This window comes from Cebidichthys violaceus, unplaced genomic scaffold, assembly GCF_023349555.1.
Source record: "Cebidichthys violaceus isolate CVI_PGR_0920_01 unplaced genomic scaffold, fCebVio1.0.p SCAF_2, whole genome shotgun sequence".
NCBI lineage: Eukaryota > Metazoa > Chordata > Actinopteri > Perciformes > Stichaeidae > Cebidichthys > Cebidichthys violaceus.
In genome coordinates this window covers 15,062,871-15,088,735 of record NW_027176372.1, presented here as the reverse complement: position 1 = coordinate 15,088,735, position 25,865 = coordinate 15,062,871, and the positions used below count along the sequence as shown (strand labels likewise).

At 41.2% G+C, this 25,865-nt stretch overlaps 3 protein-coding genes and 1 long non-coding RNA gene across 5 annotated transcripts; 2 read left to right on the top strand and 2 right to left on the bottom strand.

Annotated features, from left to right (window-relative positions):
• Window positions 1–704: 704 nt before the first annotated feature.
• arl3l1 (ADP ribosylation factor like GTPase 3, like 1) lies at window positions 705–4,352 on the bottom strand. The gene is made up of 6 exons (XM_068715417.1): window positions 4,287–4,352; window positions 3,286–3,429; window positions 1,938–2,054; window positions 1,435–1,485; window positions 1,111–1,296; window positions 705–949 (listed from the first exon to the last, which is right to left on the bottom strand). The coding sequence occupies exons 1-6, from the start codon at window positions 4,302–4,304 to the stop codon at window positions 902–904; spliced, it is 564 nt and encodes a 187-aa protein (XP_068571518.1). The 5' UTR covers window positions 4,305–4,352; the 3' UTR covers window positions 705–901.
• Window positions 4,353–4,912: 560 nt separating this feature from the next.
• LOC137875902 (uncharacterized) lies at window positions 4,913–7,624 on the bottom strand. The gene is made up of 8 exons (XM_068715416.1): window positions 7,549–7,624; window positions 7,312–7,366; window positions 7,143–7,211; window positions 6,943–6,981; window positions 6,563–6,586; window positions 6,183–6,440; window positions 5,855–5,953; window positions 4,913–5,494 (listed from the first exon to the last, which is right to left on the bottom strand). The coding sequence occupies exons 2-8, from the start codon at window positions 7,361–7,363 to the stop codon at window positions 5,415–5,417; spliced, it is 621 nt and encodes a 206-aa protein (XP_068571517.1). The 5' UTR covers window positions 7,364–7,366; window positions 7,549–7,624; the 3' UTR covers window positions 4,913–5,414.
• Window positions 7,625–11,355: 3,731 nt separating this feature from the next.
• On the top strand, window positions 11,356–19,726 carry rgs14b (regulator of G protein signaling 14b). 2 transcript variants are annotated; one of them, XM_068714648.1, is made up of 15 exons: window positions 11,356–11,551; window positions 13,698–13,719; window positions 13,889–14,040; window positions 14,146–14,238; window positions 14,827–14,970; window positions 15,071–15,244; window positions 15,341–15,410; window positions 15,523–15,623; window positions 15,752–15,970; window positions 16,205–16,278; window positions 16,587–16,713; window positions 17,177–17,258; window positions 18,048–18,100; window positions 18,240–18,318; window positions 18,682–19,726. In XM_068714648.1, the coding sequence occupies exons 1-15, from the start codon at window positions 11,507–11,509 to the stop codon at window positions 18,939–18,941; spliced, it is 1,695 nt and encodes a 564-aa protein (XP_068570749.1). In that variant the 5' UTR covers window positions 11,356–11,506; the 3' UTR covers window positions 18,942–19,726. The 2 variants fall into 2 exon arrangements, with proteins under 2 accessions (XP_068570749.1, XP_068570748.1); XM_068714647.1 differs by having other exon boundaries at window positions 11,357–11,551; window positions 16,202–16,278.
• A 720-nt stretch (window positions 19,727–20,446) lies between these two features.
• LOC137875901 (uncharacterized) lies at window positions 20,447–25,760 on the top strand. The gene is made up of 5 exons (XR_011103407.1): window positions 20,447–20,564; window positions 24,465–24,548; window positions 24,625–24,702; window positions 24,798–24,851; window positions 25,419–25,760. It is a non-coding gene; the product is annotated as an uncharacterized lncRNA (long non-coding RNA).
• The last annotated feature ends 105 nt before the right edge of the window (window positions 25,761–25,865 follow it).

Genomic DNA, 25,865 nt, shown 5'->3' with positions numbered 1-25,865 from the left:
TCGTTGACTATACCTCTGTGAAAAGCGATCCAGAAAGCACTAACATTGCTGCCAGAGAGACTGCATGCTACATAATCATCCCAGAATTAACATATAAAACAAACATTTTGAGAAAGTCTCTCTGAAGTAAATTAGTCAGCCTCTCTGCGTGTAATTTCTTGCATCGTTTGCTCTGCTGTGCCTTGAAGATTTGATATCTTGTTGTGCCATGCGAGTGTATGGTTGGGAACTTTCCTCTCTCACTCTTGCTTTTCAATTTGTCTCTCTCTCTCTCTCTCTGTACAATGTAAGTGCTTGTCATCGTGGTGTGGAAATAAAGCACGTTGACAGCTGAGCAGGAGTGGATCAGCGTGTAATTGTTCTCCTGTCACTCCTGGAAGAGTCGACATTTACAGTCACATTCACATGTTTCCTGTCGTTCGCTGACAGTTTAAGAAAACTTGACAATTTGTGATGTATTCATGCAAAATGTGATTACCGATGGCAACATAAGTTTTGAAAACAAGAAAGCAAAATAGCAGAAATGACTAATTGTTTTATTGTCAAAAATCTCAAAACACACACTTTACACTCACACTGAATTGGTTTCTATGTATCTGACAAACCCCAACAGTTCTACATGGCTACACACTTGGTTTTCTTGGTGTTTAAGAAAGCACACAGATTCACCAGACAAGGATCCTCGGGATAAGGGGACAAAAACATTCATTTTGATTGATAAGTGCCGATAAAAATGACACAAATTGTAAAAACTAAATTTTGATTCAAATCTGTGAGGGGAGCAGGATCTGTCATAGTTGAGGTGTGTCGATATTAAATTAATTGACATATTTTCTTTCATCCCTTATGTGATGCTGGTTCTCTGTTTGACTCTCTGGTCAGTGTTATCTGGGACGCTGGTTCACTTCTTCTTATTCACAATGTTGTTGCAAATCCAGTTCATGCCATCCTGCCGGAGAAATAAAAATACGTTTGAAGATAGAAAATCAACCATGAAATTAAACAGGTCAAAGAGGTTGTTGAAGGAAATAAAGTCTCCATTAAAGCAGCTCAGACCACGTTTATATGGAGAGGAGACGTCAATGAATCAAGGCTGGGACTAGGTCTGACCTGAACTCCCTCCCCAGACACAGCTGAGCAGGCCTGGATCTGCCACTCCCGGTCCCGGTACGTATGCAGGTTGAGTCCCTCAGCGACCTCACTGGCCGGTGACGCTGTGGCCAGATCCTGCTTATTGGCAAAGATGAGCACTGGTACACCTTTTAGATTCTCCTCGTCAATCAGCTCGGACAGCTCCTGCACAGACAAACACATGGAATTGACTTGTTTTAAAAACAAATATTTTCACATATGTCAATGTAATCATCTTTAGGTAGTTTTGCTGGGGTTCTTGTCAGAATGTATATGTTGATGCAGAAATGAGATCAAGCTCACCAGTCCCGTCTCCTCAAACCGCTTCTTGTCTGCACTGTCAATAACATAAATCTGAAAGAAGAAGTATGTTACAATAAAATTAGCTGACAAGTAAACACAGCAAAATGCATCGATGAAAAGTTTTCTCTTTGGCCTCAACACGTCAAACTCCTGACGTGTCAGCAACATTTTTAGTATACAGCTGCTGCTCCTGCACAGCAGCCAAAAAGTCAATAACAAAAGTTTCACCTGTCAACCTTTCAAAAATGTTTCACAACATTAGGTTTTTACAAACAAGTCCTTCCATCAAGATTCAATTATAGTACTTAATTTGGGTATACATGTTACACTTTAATGTCATGGGTTATTATTGCTTCATATACTTTTTGTGGTGTATTTTCAGTGAGGACCTGTGTGGACCTCAGGATGACAAGCATCCTCTTTGTGAACACTAATAAGGATCTAAATACAGAGGTAAATGTCTACTAGCGTGGAATTGATTTGAATTAAGTTTAGTCACTCACCAACAGGTCTGTGTTTTCCAGATACTTTTTCCAGAAGGGCCTGATCTTCCTCTGTCCTCCAATGTCCCAAACATTGAGTTTCATGCCATGAGAGGCAACACTCTTTATGTTGAAGCCCTGAAGTGAAGTACAAAGCTGGAGTCACTGTACTGCACGTCACAGCCTTCGACTGAACACAATTCCAGTACGCAGCACCTGGAAAGTCTTGCAAAAAGTGATGAAGCAATTCACCAAGTGGCAGGGTACTAGAGCACATGTGTATTAAATGAATCACTGTTTGGTTACTCAGTATTACGTATCATGTGCTCTAGGCTTTTATAAGGAAGTGGTCACTGTGTTAATCCAGCTCTGTTTTTCATAGCGCAGCTCCTCTCTGTTTCAGTCATCGAGGTTGTATAACAACTTTATCCTCAGGGCTAGCTGAGGAGCAAATCTGAGGATAAGGCTGGAAGGATCAAGTGCGGCGTGTGTGTGTGTGTGTTTATGTGTCAAGTCTGGTTTAGCTTTGTGGTGACTTGTCATGCTGGACAGCATCCTTGCTGCCTAGTGGCTGATGAGCCGTCACACTCGCCCGGGACCTGGCAGTACATCTGCTCTATGTCTTGTGAGAGTAATGCAAGAGAAATAGATAATCACATCACAAGAGGGTGATAAAAGAAAAGCTCTCTATAATGTTAGGATGCTCTAAGAAAAGGTGTTGAGAGGACGCAAATCAGGAAGGTAATTTCCTGCTGAAAGGTTAATTAACAAACTATTTAACAGGATGGACATCCTGAAATCATGACTTTACTGGTTGTAGTAATAGTGTGTGTACTGTAAGACCACTCATTTCATTTCACAACGCGTCAGAAAAGCAAAGGCCAACTGAATCCCATTACTTTGAGCGCCAGCATGCACTGGTCCAGCTGGTCTCACAAGATTAGATACAATCCCCCTGCCTTTTATAATGCTGGGTTAAAGTGCCATGAAAAAGCTTCATTGATAAAAGAGAAGACCGCCATCGTATCACTGTTATTGCACACGGATTCACTGAGAGCAGACAAATTGATCTTTAAAGAGTGGTAACATTGAGGCTATGTTTCTGGCGGATGCACCTTGTTTATCTAAAACACACCTAATGATGGGCATCAGGTAATGATGTTAAAAAGTGTCTCAGCTGTTCATGGTGAGATGATTTAATTAAAATGAAGGGCACAAAAACATCATCTGAAAGCATATCAGTCAGTGGTGCTTCTTGATTTATTATGCTGTACAGTAAGTGACTTAACTTAAGGTCATGATGTGTGTGTGTGTGTGTGTGTGTGTGTGTGTGTGAGAGAGAGAGTTTTAACACATAACTTCCTCTCACCTGTGTTGGTGTGATGGTGTTCACATCCTCAGAGGCGAGGCTCTTCAGCAGGGTGGTCTTGCCGGCGTTGTCCAACCCCAGCAGCACTATCCTGACCTCCTGCTCTGTGGATCCCTTCAGTCTCTCAATGACAGAGAGTAAGCCCTGCGTGAAGGGAGGAGGGTGGAGGTGTGGAAGGGCAGAACATCAACGTATTGCAGCATTCACGCAGCATCATTAGTATTTGTAGAGTAGACTTCCCTTCAGTGGAAGACGACTTGTATCATGCGTCATTGAGTATTTAAATATCACATTGTTTTAGTTTGGAATACAAAAGCATGAAAACCAGAATAATATATGTGACAAGATGTTTCTTAAAATACTCTGAAACATCCGACACAATATCCTGAGGTTACAGGTTTACTCCTGCAAACTGATCCTGCTGACCTCTTTCAGATTTGAGGACAAAGCTCCTCTTACATACAGCACTACACTCAACCACACGTATGCCTTCTAGCCCCACCCACCCTCCATTCTCCATCCATCATTCTCTTCCCACTCTGTAGCTCCCACCAGCATTCTGTAAGAATTACTCTGTTGGTTCATTTAGAAAAGCACTGGTGTAGATTAGAGCTCCATTCGTATAATGCTACACTATTTAATGTGATTAGTCTGAAGCAAGGTTGTGCAATCGCAGGCTGTCACTGACTAAAGAGACGTACGTTGAAGCTTTGAATATTTTGATCAAGGGGACAGATACAACGGTGTATGTGAGTTTAAGTGTACATCAAAGAGCATTAGGGATTCCATTTAGATGTATGATCATCATAGCAGCACTATCAAGCCAAGCAATTTAGATAATCCAATCAACACAGAATAGCTGCATCTAAACAGCTACTATTCATGTAAAATAGTTATACTAACGCACGTTTGAAGCCATGAACACCTGTAAATAGTTCCTAGTGTCAAACAAATACTGAATTGGGGTTATAAATCCTGTTCCTCCAGATCAGGTCACTTACCTTTTGAGTTTCTCCCATGGTGACGTTTCCTGTGGCTTGGTTGGAGAGCTGCCGCTACATTCTCCAGTGAAGCTAACGCAGGTGTGTTAGCTATCCAGGTCACGGAGGTTAACTATCCAGAAAAGGTTCCAGCAGCCTCTGTCTTTTCCTTCTTTACACTCTGTAAACTTCAGTGGGTTAAGTTCTATGTGTGTATGTGATAGTAATGTCTACCTGAGCGTCAATTGCTCCTCACTGAGAGAGGGGGAGGGTGGGCCGGGACTGGGATTAGGAGGCCAGAATTAGCCCTAGTCATCCATGCAAAGGCCACCCCATCCCCCCTCCCCCTTCCTCTGTCTATCCCTCCACCTCCACTTTGCAGTGGCTTTACCTGGATTATCCCTTAGCCACCTGCTATAGGAGGAAACTGAATAAACAGTCCTTCCTGACACACTCACACATTATTATATTATGAGGAGAAAAAGAGAAAAAAAAGTTCAGATATTTTGCCATATGGCTGAGGGGAAAACATGCTGTTAACACAGAAAACAAAGGCCCTCAGAGCAGCATGGGAATAGCAGACAGAAGAGTCCAACGCATAAACTTCAAAGGATTATACCATGTTGGTGGACCATGGGAATTTATTATTTATGTGTTCATAAATCAACTCTCAAATCCCAAATCCACTCCTCTCTTGGAGATAGCATTATCATCCCATATATCCATTACATGCCAGCCGCTATAAAGCTGCTCTGTTTGGGTCGTCTGTTTGTGTTAGTTCCTGTGAGTAGCGCATTCATGGGGATTAGTTTGAGCATGCATGTGCTGTGTCTGGATTAAAACATTTCTAGACTCTTTTCCTCAACTGAACAGGCTTTCTGGTCAAATGCTGTGCTAAACAAAGAATCCACTGGGCCGGAAATGGCTCTACACATAAGCTTGTAACCTCAAATTATCACACACACTTCCTCAAAGACGTTTTATGTTTACATCAACAGAAAATTATGAAACAATAACACTTTTTTGCACTGTGTTAATTGTGTTAATTGTTTAAATTCCTTGTATGTGCAACACTCTGGCGAAATAAATGGTTCTGATTCTGATTCTAAATCACTATTCATCATTTTTGAAGGTAAAGGTGGTTCTTCTTTAGGACTCTCTTGGTGTCAATGAAGCTGGACTGCTGTTCTGCTCCCTCGCCTTCTGCTCCCTCCTCGCTCTAGCTTTAGCTGCAGAGAGACAAAAAGGGGAGGTGTCAGACTTTATAATGTACATAGAGAGAAGTCAAACCTGTAATTCTAAGATTAGCAGGATGCAAATATTGAAGAGTAGGACAATATGTCTTTTTTCTTTTTAGTAAAGAGTTCGATGAGAAGATCAACATATTTTAGGGACAGATATGAGTGTTATTGATCTTCTTATGCAAAGAAGCCAAATAAGCGGATTTTCCAAAATGTTGAATTATTTAAACATTAAGTATTTGAAATGTACAATTTGTGCACCATGGGGTATCATAGCCCTACACTATATCTATATTTAATCATTATGTGTTGTGTAACACCACAAACAGCCTGAACTAATGTCTTTACCGTTGTCTCTTTTCAGCTTGAACTTCATAGCCAGACCCAAAATCAAGACCAGGACCAGAGCAGAAACACCGCAGATTATCAGGAGCAACACACTTTGGTCTGGATGAACACATTTACAAAGGCAGAAACACGGACAGACAGTTAAGACGCATGCTATCAAGGGTCATTGAGTTGTGCATTTTATTATTCAAATCTTCATTAAATGTTCCAGCTCTTTAATTTTCAATTCCAAAATTGTATTTGTATTGTATTAATGAATTAAAATCTACATCACAGAGACACATGTGATCTGCAGCTGTGTGAAATAAGCAGGGTGATGTCTACTTACTCTCTACAGTGACGTTGTGTGGCGAAGACTTGTAACAGCCACACGAGCTGTTCACAATGCAAATGTACACCCCTCCTTTATGTGCCAACACATTTTCGAGATGCAGCTTGCTTTTATTTTTGCCATCGTCGATGTCCTTCCCGTCCCTCTTCCACCCAAAAGTCAGATTCAAATCGGGAAGGTTATGGACACATGTCAGAGTAATGTCATCACCCTCTTTTAGCTCAGATCCAGTGCTGTTGACAGAAACCTGAAAGTCTGATGGGCAGGGAAAACATTTATGCGGAGGGGAGCAACAGTGATAGCTTTAGGTAAGCAGATAGTTGTCACGTTATGTGTTTCTTTGTACAGCCACAAACGAGGATATAGTGTCAGGTTACCTTTTTTGCAGTGTGGTTTAATATCTGTAGGTGCAAGAGTAAACATGGAAATGAATATAGTCACAATAAGCATTTTGTTTCCAACAGAGCACACATGACACATCCCAGTTATTTTAAGATCTAAAATAACATACAAGTTTTTTTCTGAGAACTTATTAACTTAACTTATTCTATAGAGTAAAACCCCTCAGTAATACACTAGTTAAAGAGATCAATCAAATGTAGCATTTACATTATTTTCCAAGTCTTCTATGTTTGCCATGTTCGAATATCCTCGTTGTGCTATCGCCATTCCACTGCCAATTTCTATACCTAATGTGCCATGTAAAATTCATAGGATTTATCTTCACGTAAACAAATGAAAAGAAAGATGCACTCACCATTGATGCACGTATTGTTTGAGCAGAGTTCACAAGAATCTACAGCGAATGAATAGCATTAAGAAAATGTTTTCAATGCATTTCACCTCTCCTTATTTAATGGCAGACAATGTTCAGCGACATTAGCATAACAATACATACATAACATTTCCAAATGTAGCTTATAAATAGCGTGAGAGGTTAACGGTTCTTTTTCTTACCTGCCTGAGTTTCTCCTGTGGCGTTACATCTCAGACACTGGACAGGAACACAGGTAGAGCCAGCACCAGCTTAAATAAAGTAAAATAAAAATAGGATTAAATGTATACGTGGACAGCTTAACAGGCATATACTGTATATCAAGTGTCAAATTCATAAGTGGCTACTTACCTCTGAGGAGGTGACCAAGCAAAACATTTAGAAATAACCCTCTCATAAACATTCTCTGTTGGAAAAGAGTCAAAGTGTTAAGTTGTTTTCGCCTAAAAATAAGATTAACAGAAGAATGAGAGTCCTCATCAATACAGATCAGAGTTAAAAATAAAAGCTAACTAAATCTACACTTTACACGTATATTAAATATCATTACAAAGGTATAAAATAATGCTGAACTGTTTTTCTCGTTACCTGTGGTGGTGTTGTCTCCTCACACACACAGTTGAATGATGCTCTGTTTTGCCTAACCTATTGGTCTTTGCGTCACAAAAAGGCACGGCACTAGCTGATTATAAACACTGATAGCCATGCAAATAAATTCTTTCCTGGAACTTAATGGCACAAACAATATCGCCGTTTGTGTGTTTTATAGATGAGAGTGATGGTAACAATGACGGTTATGCTGTTGCTGTTTATGTTGTTGAATAACATTTAGGTTAGCATTATGTGACTTTTACACTTTTTGCAAATGGATAACAGAGACAGCATGCTGATGTGCAACCTGTTATAAGCAAATCAGTTGTTTGCTTAAGCAAACTACCCTGCCTTTGCAGACACTAATGTGACACATAGGTATAACTTTGCCAGGACCTTTGGGGGATTATGGCCAAACTCTAGAACTGAAGCTTGGAAATACAATATCATCTTTCATTGAAATCATCCGGAGCCTTCATACACAGTATATATTTGTGGAGGTGACCAGTAGAGAGTGCTGCTGATCACCCATCTTTTTTCATTACTCTCACCCCATCAGGGTCATGGGAAGCTGGAGCCCATCCCAGCATGCACTGGGAAAAAGAGGCAGGGTGCACGTTGGACAGATTGCAAAAGACAAATGTTATCATGCTCCTAAACCTAACAGCCAAAAGGCAATTTAGAGTTTTATTTAATCAAGCCTGCATGTGTTTGGGCTGTGGGAGGAAAACAGAAAAAAAAACACACAGACACAAGGGGAATAGTCAAAGAAGATATTCAAAGAAGATCACGTTGAACTGGGCTGGTGTTGTTATCAATGTTGCCAACAATTTGTGTTTCTTGTTATCTTAACCTCAACCAACACCTTAAACCCATCTCAGTGATGCCTAACCTAACCTCAGATTTTATCCCAAAAATGAAGGGCAACACAGTGGGCGAAAAACTATTCATCTGTGTAACAGACTTTGACACAGGACCAAGGTCTGAGCTATCGGCCCGTAAACACATTGTCGTTAATTTTTATATTCATTTAAATTGCCTTTGTGAGAAACATCAATGTGGATTTTGTGCTAGTCTAACAGCATAGAGGCAGCTCTAGTGAATGCTAGAAAATACCCGAAGAAGTACATGAGTGAGAAGAAGACACAAACAATTTAACATTTGCCTTTACCAAGTCAAACTGTGGGAGAAGATTCCACTGAATATGATGATTCCCTGATGTTTATTCATTTTATTTGTCAAATATTTTTGACTATTTACTTCCTCATATTTTCTTTAAAATATGTAAAACTAATGTCTTAAATTATAGATTGACTATTTTTTTCTATTAATACTTTATCAGATAGACACAGAACAATACACCATGAATTAAAAAATACTTGTATTTACTTTACTGAGGTTTTGATTCATAAGTGTGCTTGATAATCAACTTCTACAATAACTATACAAACCATAACATTTAAAATACTCAAAATGTTCTTTAATTATTTTGCAGGCCATTTAAAACTCTCTATCCACTCTAATACAGAAGACTACAATTCCATTGAGACCATTTTCAGGAAGTGACCATTTTTTTTGGAGGTAACTTTAAGGAGTATGGTGAGAGTAGGATGAGCATACTTTTTTCACTCACGCCTTTTTCATTTTGTTTCATGTTAATCTGGTTGTCAGGCTCTATAAATTCCACCCTGTTAGGCTTAATTATGAAGATGGCATAATCAAAAAACAAAGATAAAACATATTTGATATAGTTATAAAAGCTCTGTTCATGTGTAAATTAGCTAAATCCGGATCACTAAGGCTAATTTAGCTCAACATGTTCCACCCTGTTGGCTATAGACCAATACAAACCAGTCCACACAGAGTAATTGTTAGTTGAGTGCCTGAGATTGGCCAATATATCTTCCTGATAGTTGAGCAATGTCACTATTCTTACAGAATGCAGACACCATGAACAATTTATATTTTTCAAAAGTATAATTCAATATGTTGCTGTATAAAAGGAAGAACCCATTTAGCATTAGCATGCTGACATTAGCGTGTTGCTTTAATGTGCTACAGTAATATTAGTATTAGCATATCATTTTCAATATCATACGTTTAAAACCTGTTATCCTCAACCCACCAACCTGCTCCTACCTGTTAACATGTTGACAGGCTAATAGTTATCATGGTTTGGTTAATCTAATAGCTAATGTTCACAAAGTAGCACGCTGTTTGCATGTCAGCAAGGTAACATTCAGGAAGGTAAAGAGATGTTACAAGTGAGCTGAAAACACCTGTTGCTGACCGACAAAAAACCCTAATGGTTGAACCTGACATAGTGGGAATAAAAAAGCACACTTTCCAAGTGTTAACAGCTACATTCAGAGAATTCATTCTTCTTTATTCTTTGTGTTTATTGGCTGTCAGCAAAACAGCTTAGAGGTGCATTACAGCCACCTACTGGACTGTCGTGTAAAGTAGTAGATGACAAATAAATCACTCTTTAATTTCACAAAGTCTCTAGACTAGACGGTGTCACAAGGCCATCAACTCTAACGTTTACATTAGACACAATGCTGAAGATGCTACTGCTATTTAGTTAGGTAGTGACACAGTACGACATTTATTCTTACACCACTTTGGGAGAGACAGCGAGAGAGACTCAGGCCTTCTGGTTTCTTTTGCCTCCTCAAGTTTTCATTCATGCCACAATTTAGTGCTTTAATTTAATTTTATTATTTCTCTATACAACTTGTGTGTAAGCTAAACTGCGTTGCAAGTAAAGGATGCTTTGCCATTGTCTCGTACATACAATTATCTTATCTGTGTTGAATATGTGCTTTCACATCACTTCTCAAAAGCTGCACATAAAGTTAGACATTTAGCAAAAAGCTTTCGATATCCAAGCAAAAGTAGACAGGAAAGTTGTTGACACGTGTAAGCTAATTGATAATAAGTCACAGGTGCACAGTTGATTAGAAGGCTCTGCTTCACCTGAGACTCAGCAGGTAATGTTGGGATCGGAGCTGTTAATTAACTCTGACCTGTTGACTTCCATCTTTCTTGTCTTATCTGTGTGATTGTTTTCCTGAAGATGTTCGCTTTCAGAGGACTTTATCACAGATTCTCCCGCCTGGCAAAAGTTGCAGCACGAAGGCAAATCAGGAAATATGACAACCGGTGCACCACAGTCACTGGCATCATGGCGGACAAGAAGGCAAGACGACCATTTCCCACACAAGCTCATAGGAGAGTGCATCCGTGCATGATGGTGTTTTAGCAATAGGGAACGTGTAGTGTATAATTTGCACCATCTTGCATTGCACTAGTTGGACTTTTTTTACAATGATTTAACTGCTAGCAGCAGAATATTACTCCTATAATGATTTAATTTAAAAGAGAAGGCCTGTTTACGAGATGTAACGTTTATCTTGCATCTTGTAGAAGTTGAGTGATGTTTGGAGAATACCATGATTTTGACTTCAACTATTGTAAGGCAGGATTACTGTCTTAAAACTAGTGAATATCAAAAGGCCTTGGTTTTGTAGTTTTAATGTCAAAATCTCAATAACTTCCAAGTACAAGGACACTTCACTGACTAAAAAAGAAAAGTGTGACATGCTGAAAAACTGTAGATAGATTGTATAATGGTTGCAAGCTGTGTCGAGTAACTTGACATCAAAAGCAGAGTGAGTGCGTCTTCGTCTTGTCTGTGTTCCCACATCATAGTGTTTCTCAAGATGTAGGCTGAGAGCAGTGTGATCATAGTAACCATACTTCCTCTTTTGTGGCTTTGTTGCTATGGCAAGACTTCCCTTACAGGCAGGAAGTAACAGAAGGACCCAAAATGATGAATTTCTGTGTGTATGCATGAAGAGTGTGCATCATGTTTTGGGTGGAGCACTTCACTGTGTCCCCTGACAGTGTGCCGTCGCATAAACACTCCTTGTAGTCGGGTGTCTGAGCCACCATGGCGAAGAACTGCAATGCTTTGGGGATTCCTGCGGGCCACATGGTGAGTAAACATGGCAGCACTTCTTTTGGGTACATTTTGTTTTAGTTGTGCAGTTTTCTTTGGAGCCAGTGGTCTACTTATGCGGAAGAAGGCTTTTTATAGAGGAATTTCAAGACTGTAAACGTACTGTGAGAAATAAGTTGGAGTTTAGTGTGTTGCGCACCTGTTATTTATAACCCTCATGATTTGGTAAAGAAATTTTGGCCCGCTTTTTCAGCCCGCTTTAACTGTGTGCATACTGTTGAGTATGGTGGAGAAGTTCCTTGTGTTGGCTTGCATTGTCCGTCTTAATCCCTCAGAAGTGAACAGTGTGTAGCTGCTGACAATGGATCACGCCCGCTTGAGTCGGAAGCAGAAACCAAGTTGTGTGTGTGTGTGTGTGTGTGTGTGTGTGTGTGTGTGTGTGTGTGTGTGTGTGTGTCAGTCACACACACAAGGGCTCTCTGTGCATTTTGAGTGATTGCAAATGTTCCTGTATTTGGTGCTGCATGAAACTCTGCCCTCACATAGTGAGTTTGCATATATTTTGTCCCCTTCAAAGGCTTTGCAGAGAATCCTAATCCTCAGATATTTCCCTTCTGACGGTGTATGAGAACGAAAAGTGCACAAGCAAGACTGAGGAGTCGTTTGTTTTCATTGCACTCTTGTGTTTGTGGGCATGTTGTGCTTTTGGAGCCAGAGTTTGAGCAGTGGAGCTGAAAAGTGAAGAGGCGGAGCCACAGTGGAGCTCACACCTGCACAAACTACCAGCCCATGTCGACCTTATATTGGCAGAGCTTATCAATGGCCAAGAGCTGTTGCTTTTGAGTTGTCAAACACTTTCTCTTTGCTTAATCTAACATTAACACACAGTATGTCTTCTCACTTGTAATTTATTTAAGGTAAAAAAAGTTCAATACTGTGGGTACATTCCTCTTGAAGAGTTTTTTACCATCTACTTCTACACAGATGGGCCTCAGTCTCAAGGTTAATACTAATGTGGTGTTTTTTGAGTCACATTAGTGGTTGCTGAGAAAAAAGTTTTCTCACTCCCAGTGCGACATGTAACTTCTCGATAGTTTGCTCAGTCACGTTTGATGTGGAGCCGAAATTAGGTCAAGATGAACCTTGACTTTAGCTAACTCCAAGAGTTGATTCACATTTTAAGACCTTTCACTAAACCAACCCAGAGCTATGATCGGAGGAATTTAAGACTGGTTTCTACAAGAAATACAGCTCCATGGACATCAACTCACAATGAAGAAAATATTACAAAGTATGAAGAATGAAAATAAAAGTAAAGACTACCACAACAACAAAAATAAGTAGATTTAGCTTACTGCTATCTGATAAACATTAAACAACTTGTGAAGCAAGATATTTGTGAATTTCTAAAATGTAAAAGGAAAAACCTCTGTATAAACATGCAGATAATCCCAATTGATAAAGTGGCACCACTGGACTAGACTGCATTGATGGACAGACACACTCACTTTCACGCCTCCTGAGCAGCTTTAGACCGTGGGAATAAACCAGAGCGCCAAACAGAACGACCTCTGGATTAAAACCCAGGACCCCTGAATTATATTTCAGTATTACTGGTGTGCAAAATATGTGCAGAATTTATTGGCAGTATTTAACTGTGAAACTGCTCAAATGTATGACAGAACTTTTACAAGATGTGAATTTTGTGAGTTATAAAAGCTGAATGAGAGCCATTGTCATCAGTGTCACAACCACTTCCTGTGAAAACAGCTTGACTGATTGCACTGCGTTGTCACACAGAAGGGAGAAGGCAAAAAACATGCAGCTGGTGTTCACATCTCACTTCGTGTGTGTGTGTGTGTGTGTGTGTGTGTGTGTGTGTGTGTGTGTGTGTGTGTGTGTGTGTGTGTGTGTGTGTGTGTGTGTGTGTGTGTGTGTGTGTGTGTGTGTGTGTGTGTGTGTGTGTGTGTGTGTGTGTGTGTTCTGTCTTAACACTTTGAAGTATTGTAAAGCTGTTGCTGTAATATTTAAAAGTACTGAACATCTTTTTTTTGTTCTGTGCTCTACTTTTGATTGCAGCTAGGAGAATATGCCTTTTTAAATATAATTAATTTTCTGATTCAACTGCCATAGGAATGATCATATATAGTTTTACCATATCTCTCTGTCTCTCTATTCACAGAGCCAGGCGGTGTCAGACGGAGGTAAGCATGAAAGACCAACGTGCACGCTGACAATCCCGTACAGCTTGCCTTTTTCCGAGCAGAAACATGTCTCTGCACGACAGGAGAACATATCTAATCTAGTCTCATTCTTGGTCATGCTTTTCTGTTCTGATAAATGGGTGTGTTTTGTGTTTTGTATGTGTTGTAGAGTTGAACATGTCTGCACGGGACTGTGGAGGCAGCAGCTCCAGCCTTCCAGGGACTCCGGGCGGAGAGGCCGGCCCAGCCAGCGGTGTGCTGAGCTGGGCCATCTCCTTTGAGAAGCTGCTGGAGGACCCCTATGGAGTCCGCCAGTTTACGGTGAGACCCACTCAACACACAAGGGGTTATGTTGTGATTGTATGTATAGGAATAAATCTAGTGTTTTCTAGTTTTCATACACAATGTATATTTCTTTGTCCACAGTCCTTCTTGATGTCTGAGGTGAGTGCGGAGAACATTTTATTCTGGCAAGCTTGCGAAAAATTCAGGAAGATCAAAGCCAGCTCCCTGGACGAGGTATGATGGCACTTTTTGACCTCTTTATACGGTGAATCTTCTTATCTGTCATTGTGATGTATTTTGCTGTTGTGTGTTTACTCTCTATATTAGTTTTTTACTAATATAGACAACTTATTTTTGTAGTTGTTGACCAGACGTGGTTGCTATGTTGCGGTCTGTGCTACACAGATCAACAGATGCAAAGTTTCTTTTGCTTTGAAATTACCTTTATTATATTAGAATATATTGACATGTAGTTGCATATTCAGTACAAAATGATGGCTGACTGAAGCGGCTTCATATTTTTGAGATGTTTTCCTTCTTTTATACTATTCCTTCAAATAAAACTGAAGTTTTAAAATCTGTAATCAACTGTTTAACTATTTTGTACCTTTTTTTTTTTTTTTTTTTTTTTTTAGGCAGACTTAGTTTGGTCACTTAAACTCAGTTTTTCTCAGATAAGATCCAAAAAGAAATTGGTTCAGTGTGGCATTGACATTTGAATCTATTCTAGTTAGATGTCTCGTTAGATTAGACTCGATGATGAGTTTAGTTGATATCTAATCTTCAGGAGTTTTCAGTCTGATGGAGGTGTTGTGTTCCCAGCTGAAGGCAGCAGCTCGCTCCATCTACAACACCTACCTGTCTGACAGTGCTCCCTACTCGGTCAACATTGATGACACCGCCAAGACAGAGGAGAAGGACCTGCAACAGCCCACACCTGACATGTTTAACAAGGCCCAAGCACAGGTCTGTTGGGAGTCCACGCTCCCATTTTAGCTCAGTGATACGGTGATTCTTTGTTGGTGCCTCTGCTGGCGTGTGTACAACTGTCCCCGCTTTGTGTCAGATATTCAAACTGATGAAGATGGACAGCTACAGGCGTTTTGTGCGCTCCCCTCTCTACCAAAGCTGCACCTTGGGAGGCGTAGGAGGTAAACTTGTGCCTCAGCTCTCTACAGAGCCAGTCCGCACGGGATCCTGGGAGGACGTGTCCACCAGAAGCCCCTTAAGTAACAAGAAGGTAGAGTGACTGAGGGGCAGGAAAGGGAGAAAAACAAAACATGATTGCTGTTTTTAAATTTTGCGGTTACATTTCTTTTATCACTATCTCAAACAGAATAAGAAGTCCGACTCTAACAGCTTGCCAGGTGGCAAGACTGCCTCTGAAAAACGAGGATCCTGGGGAGGTAGTGGCAGATATTGTGCTCCTAAATTATGCCTTGATGTACATCCTGTGACTTTATCTCACAATTTCTCTTTGGCTCTCTTTCTGTTCATTTCCTTTATTAATAACAACAGATGCATCCAACAACCATGGTTCAGTCTCCCGGAAAGAATCCCATGTGTCTGTCAAATCAAGCAGCAGTGTAGAGCTCGGCTCCCTCTACAGGCAGATAGAGGTCAGTGCAACAGGGCACACATCAAGTAGACCAATTGCAGATTAAAAGAAAATCTGACATGGAGTGCCTAGCTCTATTGTTTTTTTTTTTTTTTTTTAACTGTTCTTTCCTTTCCATCTGTGGCATAGAATGGCAGATTGAGTCCCCGGCCTCCAGAGCAGGGTGGTGGAGGTGGGAGTCGGATCGGGGTGGAGGGGGGCTACTGCTGTGTCTACCTGCCCGATGGCAGCGCCTCGCTGGCCCCCACGCGTAACGGCCAACTCATCAAAGACATGCTGGCTAGCCTGTGTGAGAAGAGAGGCTTCCCGCTGAAAGATGTCATCATCTACCTTCATGGGAAGGACAAGGTGAGGACGTAGCTGCACTGTAGCTTTAAATGAAGAAGCTGTTCAAAGGTATTTATGTACTGCAAAGTTGTTTTGCAACAGGCGGTATGAGAAAGATGACTTCCCCCTTCCTGTTTTTAACATCCTCCCAACCCTCTCACTCCCTCTTTGTTTCTGAAAGTATCCCCAGTTGATGCCGACATCTCTGACAGTCACTTCTCTGTGTGTGGCACACCTTTGCTCTCTCTGCAGCAGCCCTTATCTCTGGACCAGGACTGCTCGGTGCTCAGAGATCAGCAGGTCTCTCTGGAGCTCAGGGTGACGTTTGCGTGAGTCGACTGTGTCACTTCCTCTTTTTGCTTTTCTCTGTCGCCCTCAGCGGGCTTTCACACCCTCGTCTTCACCACTGCATGCAACTTCTCACCACATCAGGGGGAAGTCCTGTTAACACCAGACATAGATTAGCCATCATTGGCATTGAATGCATTATCAAATGTCCAAAATACATTTTGGATTTCCTGCTAAGATATCATTGAGTGGCAGGCTTTGTATGATTAGATGGTAGTGATGCTGTACCACTGTATGCACTGTGGGTGTACTGTGTGAGCGGGATTATTGAAATGCTTTTGTGCTTCAGGCTGGAGATTGCCTTCACCGGTAAGACGGTTGGGATCATGGTGAAGTCCAGTAAGACGCTGCAGGACGCTCTCTCGGCGGTGCTGCACAAACACCACGTCAAGCTGCAAGAGGCCCTGGTCACCATGGTGAGGGTCTGAATGAAACGTATCATGGAGGCAGTGCTTGAGTATTTTTTAGATACGTAAATTATTGATAGAACTTATTGTAAAAGAATCACTTAACTGATTACTCTGGTTTGCAATAATCTTGTTAATTCACATTGACTCACCTGTACTTTTCAAAGCAGTAGACTTGTCTGACATTTAAAAATGTACTTAAATGTTTTTTTTTTTTTTTTATTCTTTCAGTCTGCCGCTCATGCTCACAGCCGCTGCTAGGCAAACCTTACACGTCACTGATCATGTTAATATCTATTAGATCTGTAATTTTAATTTGAAAACTTATGTTGCAGCATTTTGTCATTGGAATAAGTAACTAGAATTGCATGTTTGTAATTCATTGTGTATTTTATGCATCTAGTCTTTTTTTCTTTGTGCCCCTGATTGTGTGTCAGCATCTATTCGACAGATCTTGTTTCCTTCATTTCAGGTCGGATGCGACGAGCCTCTGAACATGACCGGCTCTGTGTTCAGACTGGCCAATAAGACTCTCCGGCTTGACAAAACCAAAGGTTAATACACTTGACCTTCTTTAAAACCCAATGTTTTACTTTAACGGGAATGTTAACATCATTTAATAACGACGCTGCTCCCCCAAGAGCACAAGCAGCACACAGGATGAAAAGCAGCCTACTTGGCCAACGAGTAAATGAAATGAGTTTGATCAAATCGGAAAAGGCACATTCTAGCCCTCCAGCCACTGTTGGTTGTTGATGATGTGGGTGACACATTGGTGATGCTTTGTTTGTTCTCTTCTGCTGTCTGAACTTTGGCTGTGCCTTCTTATTCACTTAATGGGTCCTAGAAAGTGTTTCTGTATTTCTTGGTTCTTATCTGGGGGCGAGGCGAGAGTCCTTTCACCGTTTACTTTAATGCCCGTTTTTTTCTGCCACTGTCTGCATGTTCCTTTTTTTTTTTTTTTCTTGCTCTGGCTTCCCTGTGCATCTCTCTCTGCCTGCGTCTTCATTCATTTCTGTGGGGTTAAAATGTCCGAGTCCATTTGGTTTGTTGAGTGCAGTGCCAGCTTGAGTTCGCTCACCTCATTTCCCAACTGCGAGGAGACCAGAACCGACTTCACTTTGGATCAGTGCTCCTTAAGTCAGCCCCATCTCCTTTAGGAAGACGGGAACAGATAAGAGTGGTTGTTTTCTGAGAAGGACCAGTTTAATTTAATTTGGCTTATGTTTAACACAATGGGAAGTTACGTTCTGTAGCATCATTAGCAGCCTGCAGACTAGTTTTCTACTGGAAGTGAAAGCACTGTTAAAAAGTGAAAATTGTCTTTTGTGTGGTTTGAACAGGAAAAGACCAGACCAACACTTCCAGAGGCAGTGGTTCTGCTGCAGCCACACAGGTGAGGAAATGTGAATAGAATGCTATACATGAAACGAAAACTACTACTTCTGTACAATACTGACAGTCATACATACAAGGCGAACCTGTGAAGCTTTATTTTGTGCATTGATGACGCCTGAATCTGTTTTTGGTCCCAGGCAGGAGCAGTGAATGCAGTTGGGGTGGAGGCCCGGGCCAAGACTCAGTCCAAGCCCAGTAAAAACCCCGAAATGGAAGGTATGACATCTCAGCAGTGTCTTGTAGGGTTGGTTCGACATGACAACGCATGATAGATTTTTTCCGTTTATAAAAAGGAATGTATATTATGCCTTTCAATCATCACATAATCTTTCTCAGCAGATCGAAGTACAAAAAAAATGAGATTGTTTTATCAGCTGTTTTTAAGGTCAAGAATTAACTTTCAGTCTCAAGTTTCTCTGCAGAATATAAACTATGTATGTAATATAAAATTGATAGAACCTTTAATCCCTACAGCCCACTCCTAGTATCCTTGCCAGGGGTGTGATGTTGAATATATACTATTCAGATGTTGTTGTTTTTCTAAAAATGTCAGAATGACCATGATATTTTGTGTGTCAGGGTTACTGGACATGCTGACGAGGGCTCAGTGCTGCAGGGTTGATGACCAGCGAGGCCTTTTGACCAAAGAGCAGCTGGAGGTCCCGCTGTTCCTGAAGCTGGCCTCAGACCAGGGATGGGACACGAAGCCAGACATACCCAGTACAACCAGCTCCCCCACTGCAGACTCCAAGGAGACGTCCAGTTTAGCTGGAGCAGCGCAGGAAACCGCTGATTCTGCTGAATCTAAAGCCAAAGACGTAAGGGAAACGGCAGTTTGAAAGACTTTTCTGTGTGGGACGGACAAAGACTCAAATACAAACATGTCACAATGTCATGAGACCAATCACGTCCAAAGACTGGAAATTAGTCAAGCACTTTTTATATTTGTTTACAAAGAAGCTCTGAGACCGCAGTGTGCCATCGTCTCTGCTATTGATAATTTGCCTCTTAAGGCAATATGTAAAGAAGATCATTGCAAGCATTTATGGTGTCATTTTAAAACACTACATATGTTAATGAAAAGAATGTTTGCTATGAACTGTTTAATGTATCCAAAATTGTTTTGAAAATAAGTTTTAGCTCAACATTTAAACCCTGTTTGATGTGTTTACTTTGGTGTTGCCCGGTGTTTTTCCACTGTACAGTTTGAAGTTCACGTTGCTTTACTTTGTCACAATCTCTTATTGCAGTCAAGCTTCTCTTTGAACTCTAAACAAATGGTTCTGCACAGGACTGTCCACAAGGGGGTTTTGAAGTGTATTGCACAATTGTTTTTTCTTTATTTGAATTAAGATTATTGAATATATTTTACTGAGATGAGTTTTTTTTATTTTATATTACTAATTTTAATTTTGTGTGCTTACTTGCCGTCTTCAAATGTGTGCTTGCGGTACTTAATGCGTGATTGTCACTTTGAGAAGCCCTGGTCAAGTCCTGTTTTTCTGTCACCTCTCAAGGTCCAGATTATGAATTGGTAATGTGAAATTGTGAGACTGAATAAGATGTGATCATCAACAAATATCCCACAGGGTGTATCCAAAGAATTAAAGCATTTAATGATGAAGGGTGATCATGTCTGTTGTTTTTGTTGTGGCAAAGTTGTTTCAGCTTTTAGCCCTCTGTGAGGAATCTTTTGGATGAATCACTGAGGTCAGTTTCTGGCTTGACAAATGCTACGTGATTTGATTTTATATGTTCAGCCAGACCCATCTGCCCCAGTGGACTGGCTGTGTGACTCATGCAGTGTGAAACAAGTCTGTGTAGGTATTAAGTGTAACTAGCTTTGTTTCCATTATTTTGTTCCTTTAGGTCCCTCTAAATGGTGTCATATCATTTTTGCACAGTGACGGCAGATCATTGCAGCGTTGTGATTGGCTACAAATCTTCGTAAAGAGCCAATCACTTGCTTCATCTGTCTACAGACTTGTTGCTGGAAGGTGATTTCCAGTTGAGGAGCCCGGGAGGACTATTATTGGTATTCGGCTATTATATGAGTTACAAAACAAATGAGTCATGGATGGATTCATATCCACATAGATGATGTCAGCAGCATACATATTTCAGAGTATGGGGTTGGGAAGCATCTCATTCACCCACCTTGATGTGATCCTTGAGGAAATAAACCTGAGACGGTAAACGGTGCAAGAAGCAATAATGTGCAGTAAATGTTACCTGTCTGTCTCACCCACAGCTTTTGTCTGCCAGACTGGATACATTAGCATACACGAGTGTCACACCTGCCGTTATTTGTGTGTGTGTGTGTGTGTGTGTGGTGCATCGGCAGAGCTATGAATGGGCAGAGAGGGGTGTGCTCTCTCACACACAGACACCATAGCAGCAGTGAGATGAGGAGTGCCATCTACTCCACTGCACGTCTGTACTGAGAGAAGGGAGAAAAAGAGGTGAGTGTCTGAATTTCCCCCAGGCATTTGACTAATCTCATTTTTTGGGGTGATCGCTGTGCTTGTAGTTTCATTGGATGTGTCAGCCTGCCCTTCCTCTCTCTCTGTCACTCCCATCATTCATTCTCTCATCCCGTCTGTCACTCAGTGCATTTCATTGCTTGATTAAATGTCTTATGCTGTCTTGAGATAAACCTTTTCATCTCCTCAATCATAGAAAAGCTCACATTTCGTGCCAATGTTTTCTGCTATCTGTTTTTTTGTTATTTGGTGCTTTCTGTAATCTGCATTGGGATGGATAACAAACAGGCTTTGTATATCTGGGAAGTGTTTATTTTCTGAACTCAATCCTCTGCTAATGGGAGTTCTGAATGGTGCTCTCTGTGCCTTTTGAGAGTCTTGCAGAGGAATACGTAAGTGGTGTGAAACCAAGCCCATCCATCAGATAAATGCTTTACATTATTGTGCACTGAAAGATTCTGCTCAGCCGTTGAAGGACAGGCTCTGTGTTCAGTGTGTTAAAAATGAAAATGATGGTAGATTCAATAGCACTGACTCGGTTATCAGGTGAGATTCACATGGTCGAGCTGTGGTTCAGGCTGGGAGCAGCTGTGTTGGTCGACTATTGACTAAATTCATCCAGCTGGGGGGAGTTGGGGTGTAACACACACACACACACACACACACACACACACACACACACACACACACACACACCTGAACGTGGCTGAACAGACAACCCATCATCATCAATTACAGGACATCATGTCCTTGGCACTGTGAGCCGTCTTAATGTGCTCTCTTCTGCCGGTGCAGCTACTGTCCACGCACTCACCTTGGTGCCCTAACCACCTCAGTGTGCTATAACAGCCTCTATAACTATACGTGTCCTGAGCATGTGATCTTCTGTGATTAGCATGTTCAGCAGCACAGATGTGGCGAGGAGGCAATGTCGCACCATGCTTCAATTTCACCTCCTGAACTTGAATGATGGGGATTAGTTGACCCAGAGGAGTGGAAACTATCTCCAAAGTGACACTCGCTTCACAGCTGAAAGGATTATTTTCTTTCATTGTTGCTAAGGAATGAACGGACATCAATGACCACCACCTGCAGATTGTGTCTGCAGGTCATTTGGGTCGACCTTTGAAGAAGACAACAGTAGTGACTATGTAGATGTTCTCATTTAAATCTTTGCTTGTGAAACTCTTTTACAGACACTGAAATGAAGCTTCATGTAGTGCTTCTCAGTTGGGGAGTTAATTAGTGTTGACCCAACAATCTTGGTCTCTGCTGGTGTTATGCATTCAAATCTTAGGAACAGATTTTCTTCTGTAATGCAGATCCTCAAATCAGCATTTTATTCTGTGCTGTAAAGGCTAATTAGTTTTGTTAAACTTTGCTACCTCAGATTTATCCTGCTCCTCTTGCAGTGTCTCAGTCATAGCGATGATAAAAGGAGTGAAAGGGTGGGGAGAAAAAGAAATATTCTATTTGCCCATCCTTGCAGAAAAAGTTCTCAAATAGCTTTTAAGGCGACTATCAAGGCGTTGCTTTTGTGTGTGTGTGTGTATGCCCATGTCCACGTAATGATAAACGAGCAGTTTGGGGTCATTTGTGGATGTACGCATACCACAAAGAGCCCTAGTGTTTTCAAATGTGTCCTCTTGGCTGTTGTTAGCTTGCTCATGTGGACTAATCGATGGAGAAGCAGTTCTCAAAGCTGGAGGGCTTTTCTACCTCGGCTACAAAGGAAATGCACTTCAGAGTAGCCTTTGCGGTCCTTCGTCCCTTTGCCTCGTCTACAAAGGAAGGGATTCCTCGTCTAACCAAAGTGGGACAGAGAGTGACCGAGGAAAGCATGAGGAGAGACGGGGTTAGGCAAGCATCGAACTCATTAAGGTCATATCCCTGTGAGCTGGTCAGAGAGCGCACTCAGGACTCGCTGAATGCCTGCCCTGCCATCAAGGCTGAGATTATCCTCCTCTATCCCTCAAAGGGCTGCAGCCTAATGCACATTTTAGTGTAAGTGCATGGAGTACAACAGTCTTGCATGCCCCTGGGTGAGCCAACTGAACTGACACGCGTGTGCATAATAGGCCTGATGTATGAAATAAGCTGGGAACCCTTCACTGGCTCAGTCCCTCTAGTGCAGATTGTTCAGTAGCAAGTAGGCCTTGTTGAATATTACAATCCAAGTGGGACTTTCTAATGGGGTTCCCCATCAACTGTGGCGCTGACGTCAGCCGTCACAGAGGGTGAGTGAGCTCCTGTCGATCAGCTCCCATTCATTCTTCATGAGCCTTGAGCTGGATGCTTCCTGTAGAGCAGCAGGCTCAACTAAAGATCACGGAGGTAGACGAGTCTGTCAGTTCAGACGCATCAGGAGGGGACTTTCTACATATTATTTTATCTTTGCTCTGTGGACATTCCTGTCTCGCCATGCTTAACCTTAAACGTACTTTCCATGAAGACACAATTTTATCATCAGGAATGTAATACAGAGATTTACTTAGACGGGCGTGAAAACCAAGTGTGTCAATCAGCTTGATGATTGCTAAACTCGCCGGGGAGGAGGAGCCAACTTTGAATGTTGTGTTTACAAACCATGATAGACAAATCCTACTCACTCTGCCTTTTAAAGAGATTAAACCTTGACTTAAGGGGCTTTAACTCTCTCTCAGGTTACTGTACTATAGTAGGTGTTAATGCTAAAATATGTTAACCATTAAACAAATGCCAAACAGATATTGCCAAAAGAGAAAAATTTGAAATGACGAGTTTTAGAAAAACTTACAAATGTAGTAATCTTGAGGTCTGCACAAGGACAAGCTAGACTTACTTGGTGTTTCTCAAGCTTTCAGCAACATCCTTTAGAGCTCAGCTGCCGTGCTTTTCTGCTGAGGAAGGACACAAGACGTAGCTTCAGAGACATCAAGTAAGTGGACCTTGTGTTGAGCTGTTTTTCTTTTGCACATTTCTTATGCTTTTAATGAGAAATGTCAGTGAACAGCGCCTTTAAAACTCTCCGATATCTTACCCTGGTGTCTCTCCACCATCTAAAGGCATCAGCAGAATAGAAAATCAGTAAACAATCCATTCACTCCGACATGCCAGGAAGTATTTTGATTGATCTGATCTAACTGGTCAGATATCAGACAGACGCAGACTTTGACAGGCACCACTGAGATCGTTGGAGTATGAAAATCTGTCTCGAGCAAATGGACCCAGACCCAGAGGTGTTTTGTCCCTGGCCACCAGGCCTCCTGCCACCAGCTGTGCATCTGGCTGGTAATCATTGTGGCCTTTTAGTTGTGCCGAAATCATCCTTTGTCCTGCATGACTCCAACTGGTGTTTGTATATTTCTGGCTCTATCACCTTTCAAATAGGATCTTAAACTGGCAGACCATGGTCCATTTCTACTGTTATGGGACTCACCTTTTTTCAAAAACCTTTAGTTACATTTACAGTTTCTGCCAGTAGAATGAGGACAACAACAAACAAAAAAATCAAGTTGAAACCGGTGTGTTTTTGTTCCTGTCTTTACAAACCAAAATGAGAAGCTACAATAAAAGCAGCAGTGTTTGGTGTCATTTCAGAGTGACACAAGGTTTAACGCCTGAGGAAAATCATTGAACAAAACATTCAAATCAGTGAAGTGGCAACAGCGTTGGATCCCTGAGTCAGAGTCGCCATCTAGTGAAAGGAGTTCGGAACTGCAGATTTTTCAGCTGGCATTGCCCCTCATGATGGCAAGATCGGGGATCAGTTTAGCTTTTTGTTTGCATTTAAATGACAGTACAATGATTGGGTCACTTTAGATCAGTAAACTAAAGAATTATAAAATGTCTTGCAACCACATGACATTTAAAGTTCCTCTTGTTCTTCTTTCTTTCTAGTTGTACAACCACAATATTCCAAAGGATATCATCTAATCAGCACTGAAGGTCTCCAAGTCAGCCATGGAACAGAAGGCAAATGAGGTTTGTGAAAGCCTGATAGAGACGAAGGATCATATTGGACAGGACCGGAATGATAATATGTTGTCTCTGTCTCTAGTGTCCCACCACCACGTCTCCTCAGAAGCACATGAAGAGCAGGTCCAAATCCACAGAGGAGATGCAGCAGACGAAGAAGGTTAGAAGCAATCTGACATTCATACCTTTTTGGTGTTTTATCCCTTTTTCTTTTATAGTTGCATACTAATGGGACTCCCTTGTCTCACATTACAGTCCTTCTCCTCACAAAAATCACTCCCGGGCAGACCAGAGCTGGAGAAAGTGAAGGTGAGCTGTGCACACATTTCTATTTGTATTTATTTGCATCTGAAGTAAAAATACTAATACCACACTATGCAAATACTTAACTTCATTGTGCAGTAAAATGTTCCCTGTCTGTTTTACTATTATATATGATGCTTCTTGAATAATATCAATGTGTATGCTGCATTTCACTGTTGTAGATGATTACGGTTGAGATCATTTTAAATCCTTGTATATGTTTAATTCACAGCAATGTGTCATATTCTATAAGATAAGATATAAGCAGGGAGAAGATGAAACACTGTAATCTCTAGACTTACAAAAGCTGTCAGAGTATGTATCAGGAGTAGAAGTATGAAGTTGAAGGAAAGAGAAATACTTAGTGGAGTACCTTTTTATTTGAAATGTGTACTTACGTACCGTACTCAAGAGTAAATCTACTTTGTTACATTGCACCACTGTATTGCAAAACGTATGAAAAGAGTGCTGTTATGCATTTATTTCTATGTCACCGTTTAAACATAAGATATTTCATGGAAATGCAGTTGAGCTGGATCTGTATTTTTTTCATGTGCCTCCCTGTTTTTTCAGGAGTGTCCTGACGGCTCTGACACGCCGTCGTCCTCCACCGAGGAGCTAAAGTAACAAAGGCAAGGATATTTGAGTCACTTCACTTAACATGCATAAAAATATACAAAAGGAAACGTACAAAGTACTATCAAGATATTTGTGATATAGATTAGAAAACACACAAGCAATGCATTTGATTGGTGGAAGGAAACTGTACAAAACGTGTTAAATTGAATGTACACACTCGCACACACTGAAACAATCGCTTGTAAACCTGTGATGATGCCGTTTCGTGGTACTGTGAGTGTCGTATACATACCACACTGAATGTGTATGGACAATAAAGTGCTGCTGTTGACTGAATATGTCTTTACTCGGCTCTTCTTATCAAACATCTGATGCTGCACTGAGGTACTGTATGTTCAAAACACAACCATGACTATTGAGGGTCTTGATGTATTGACAGAG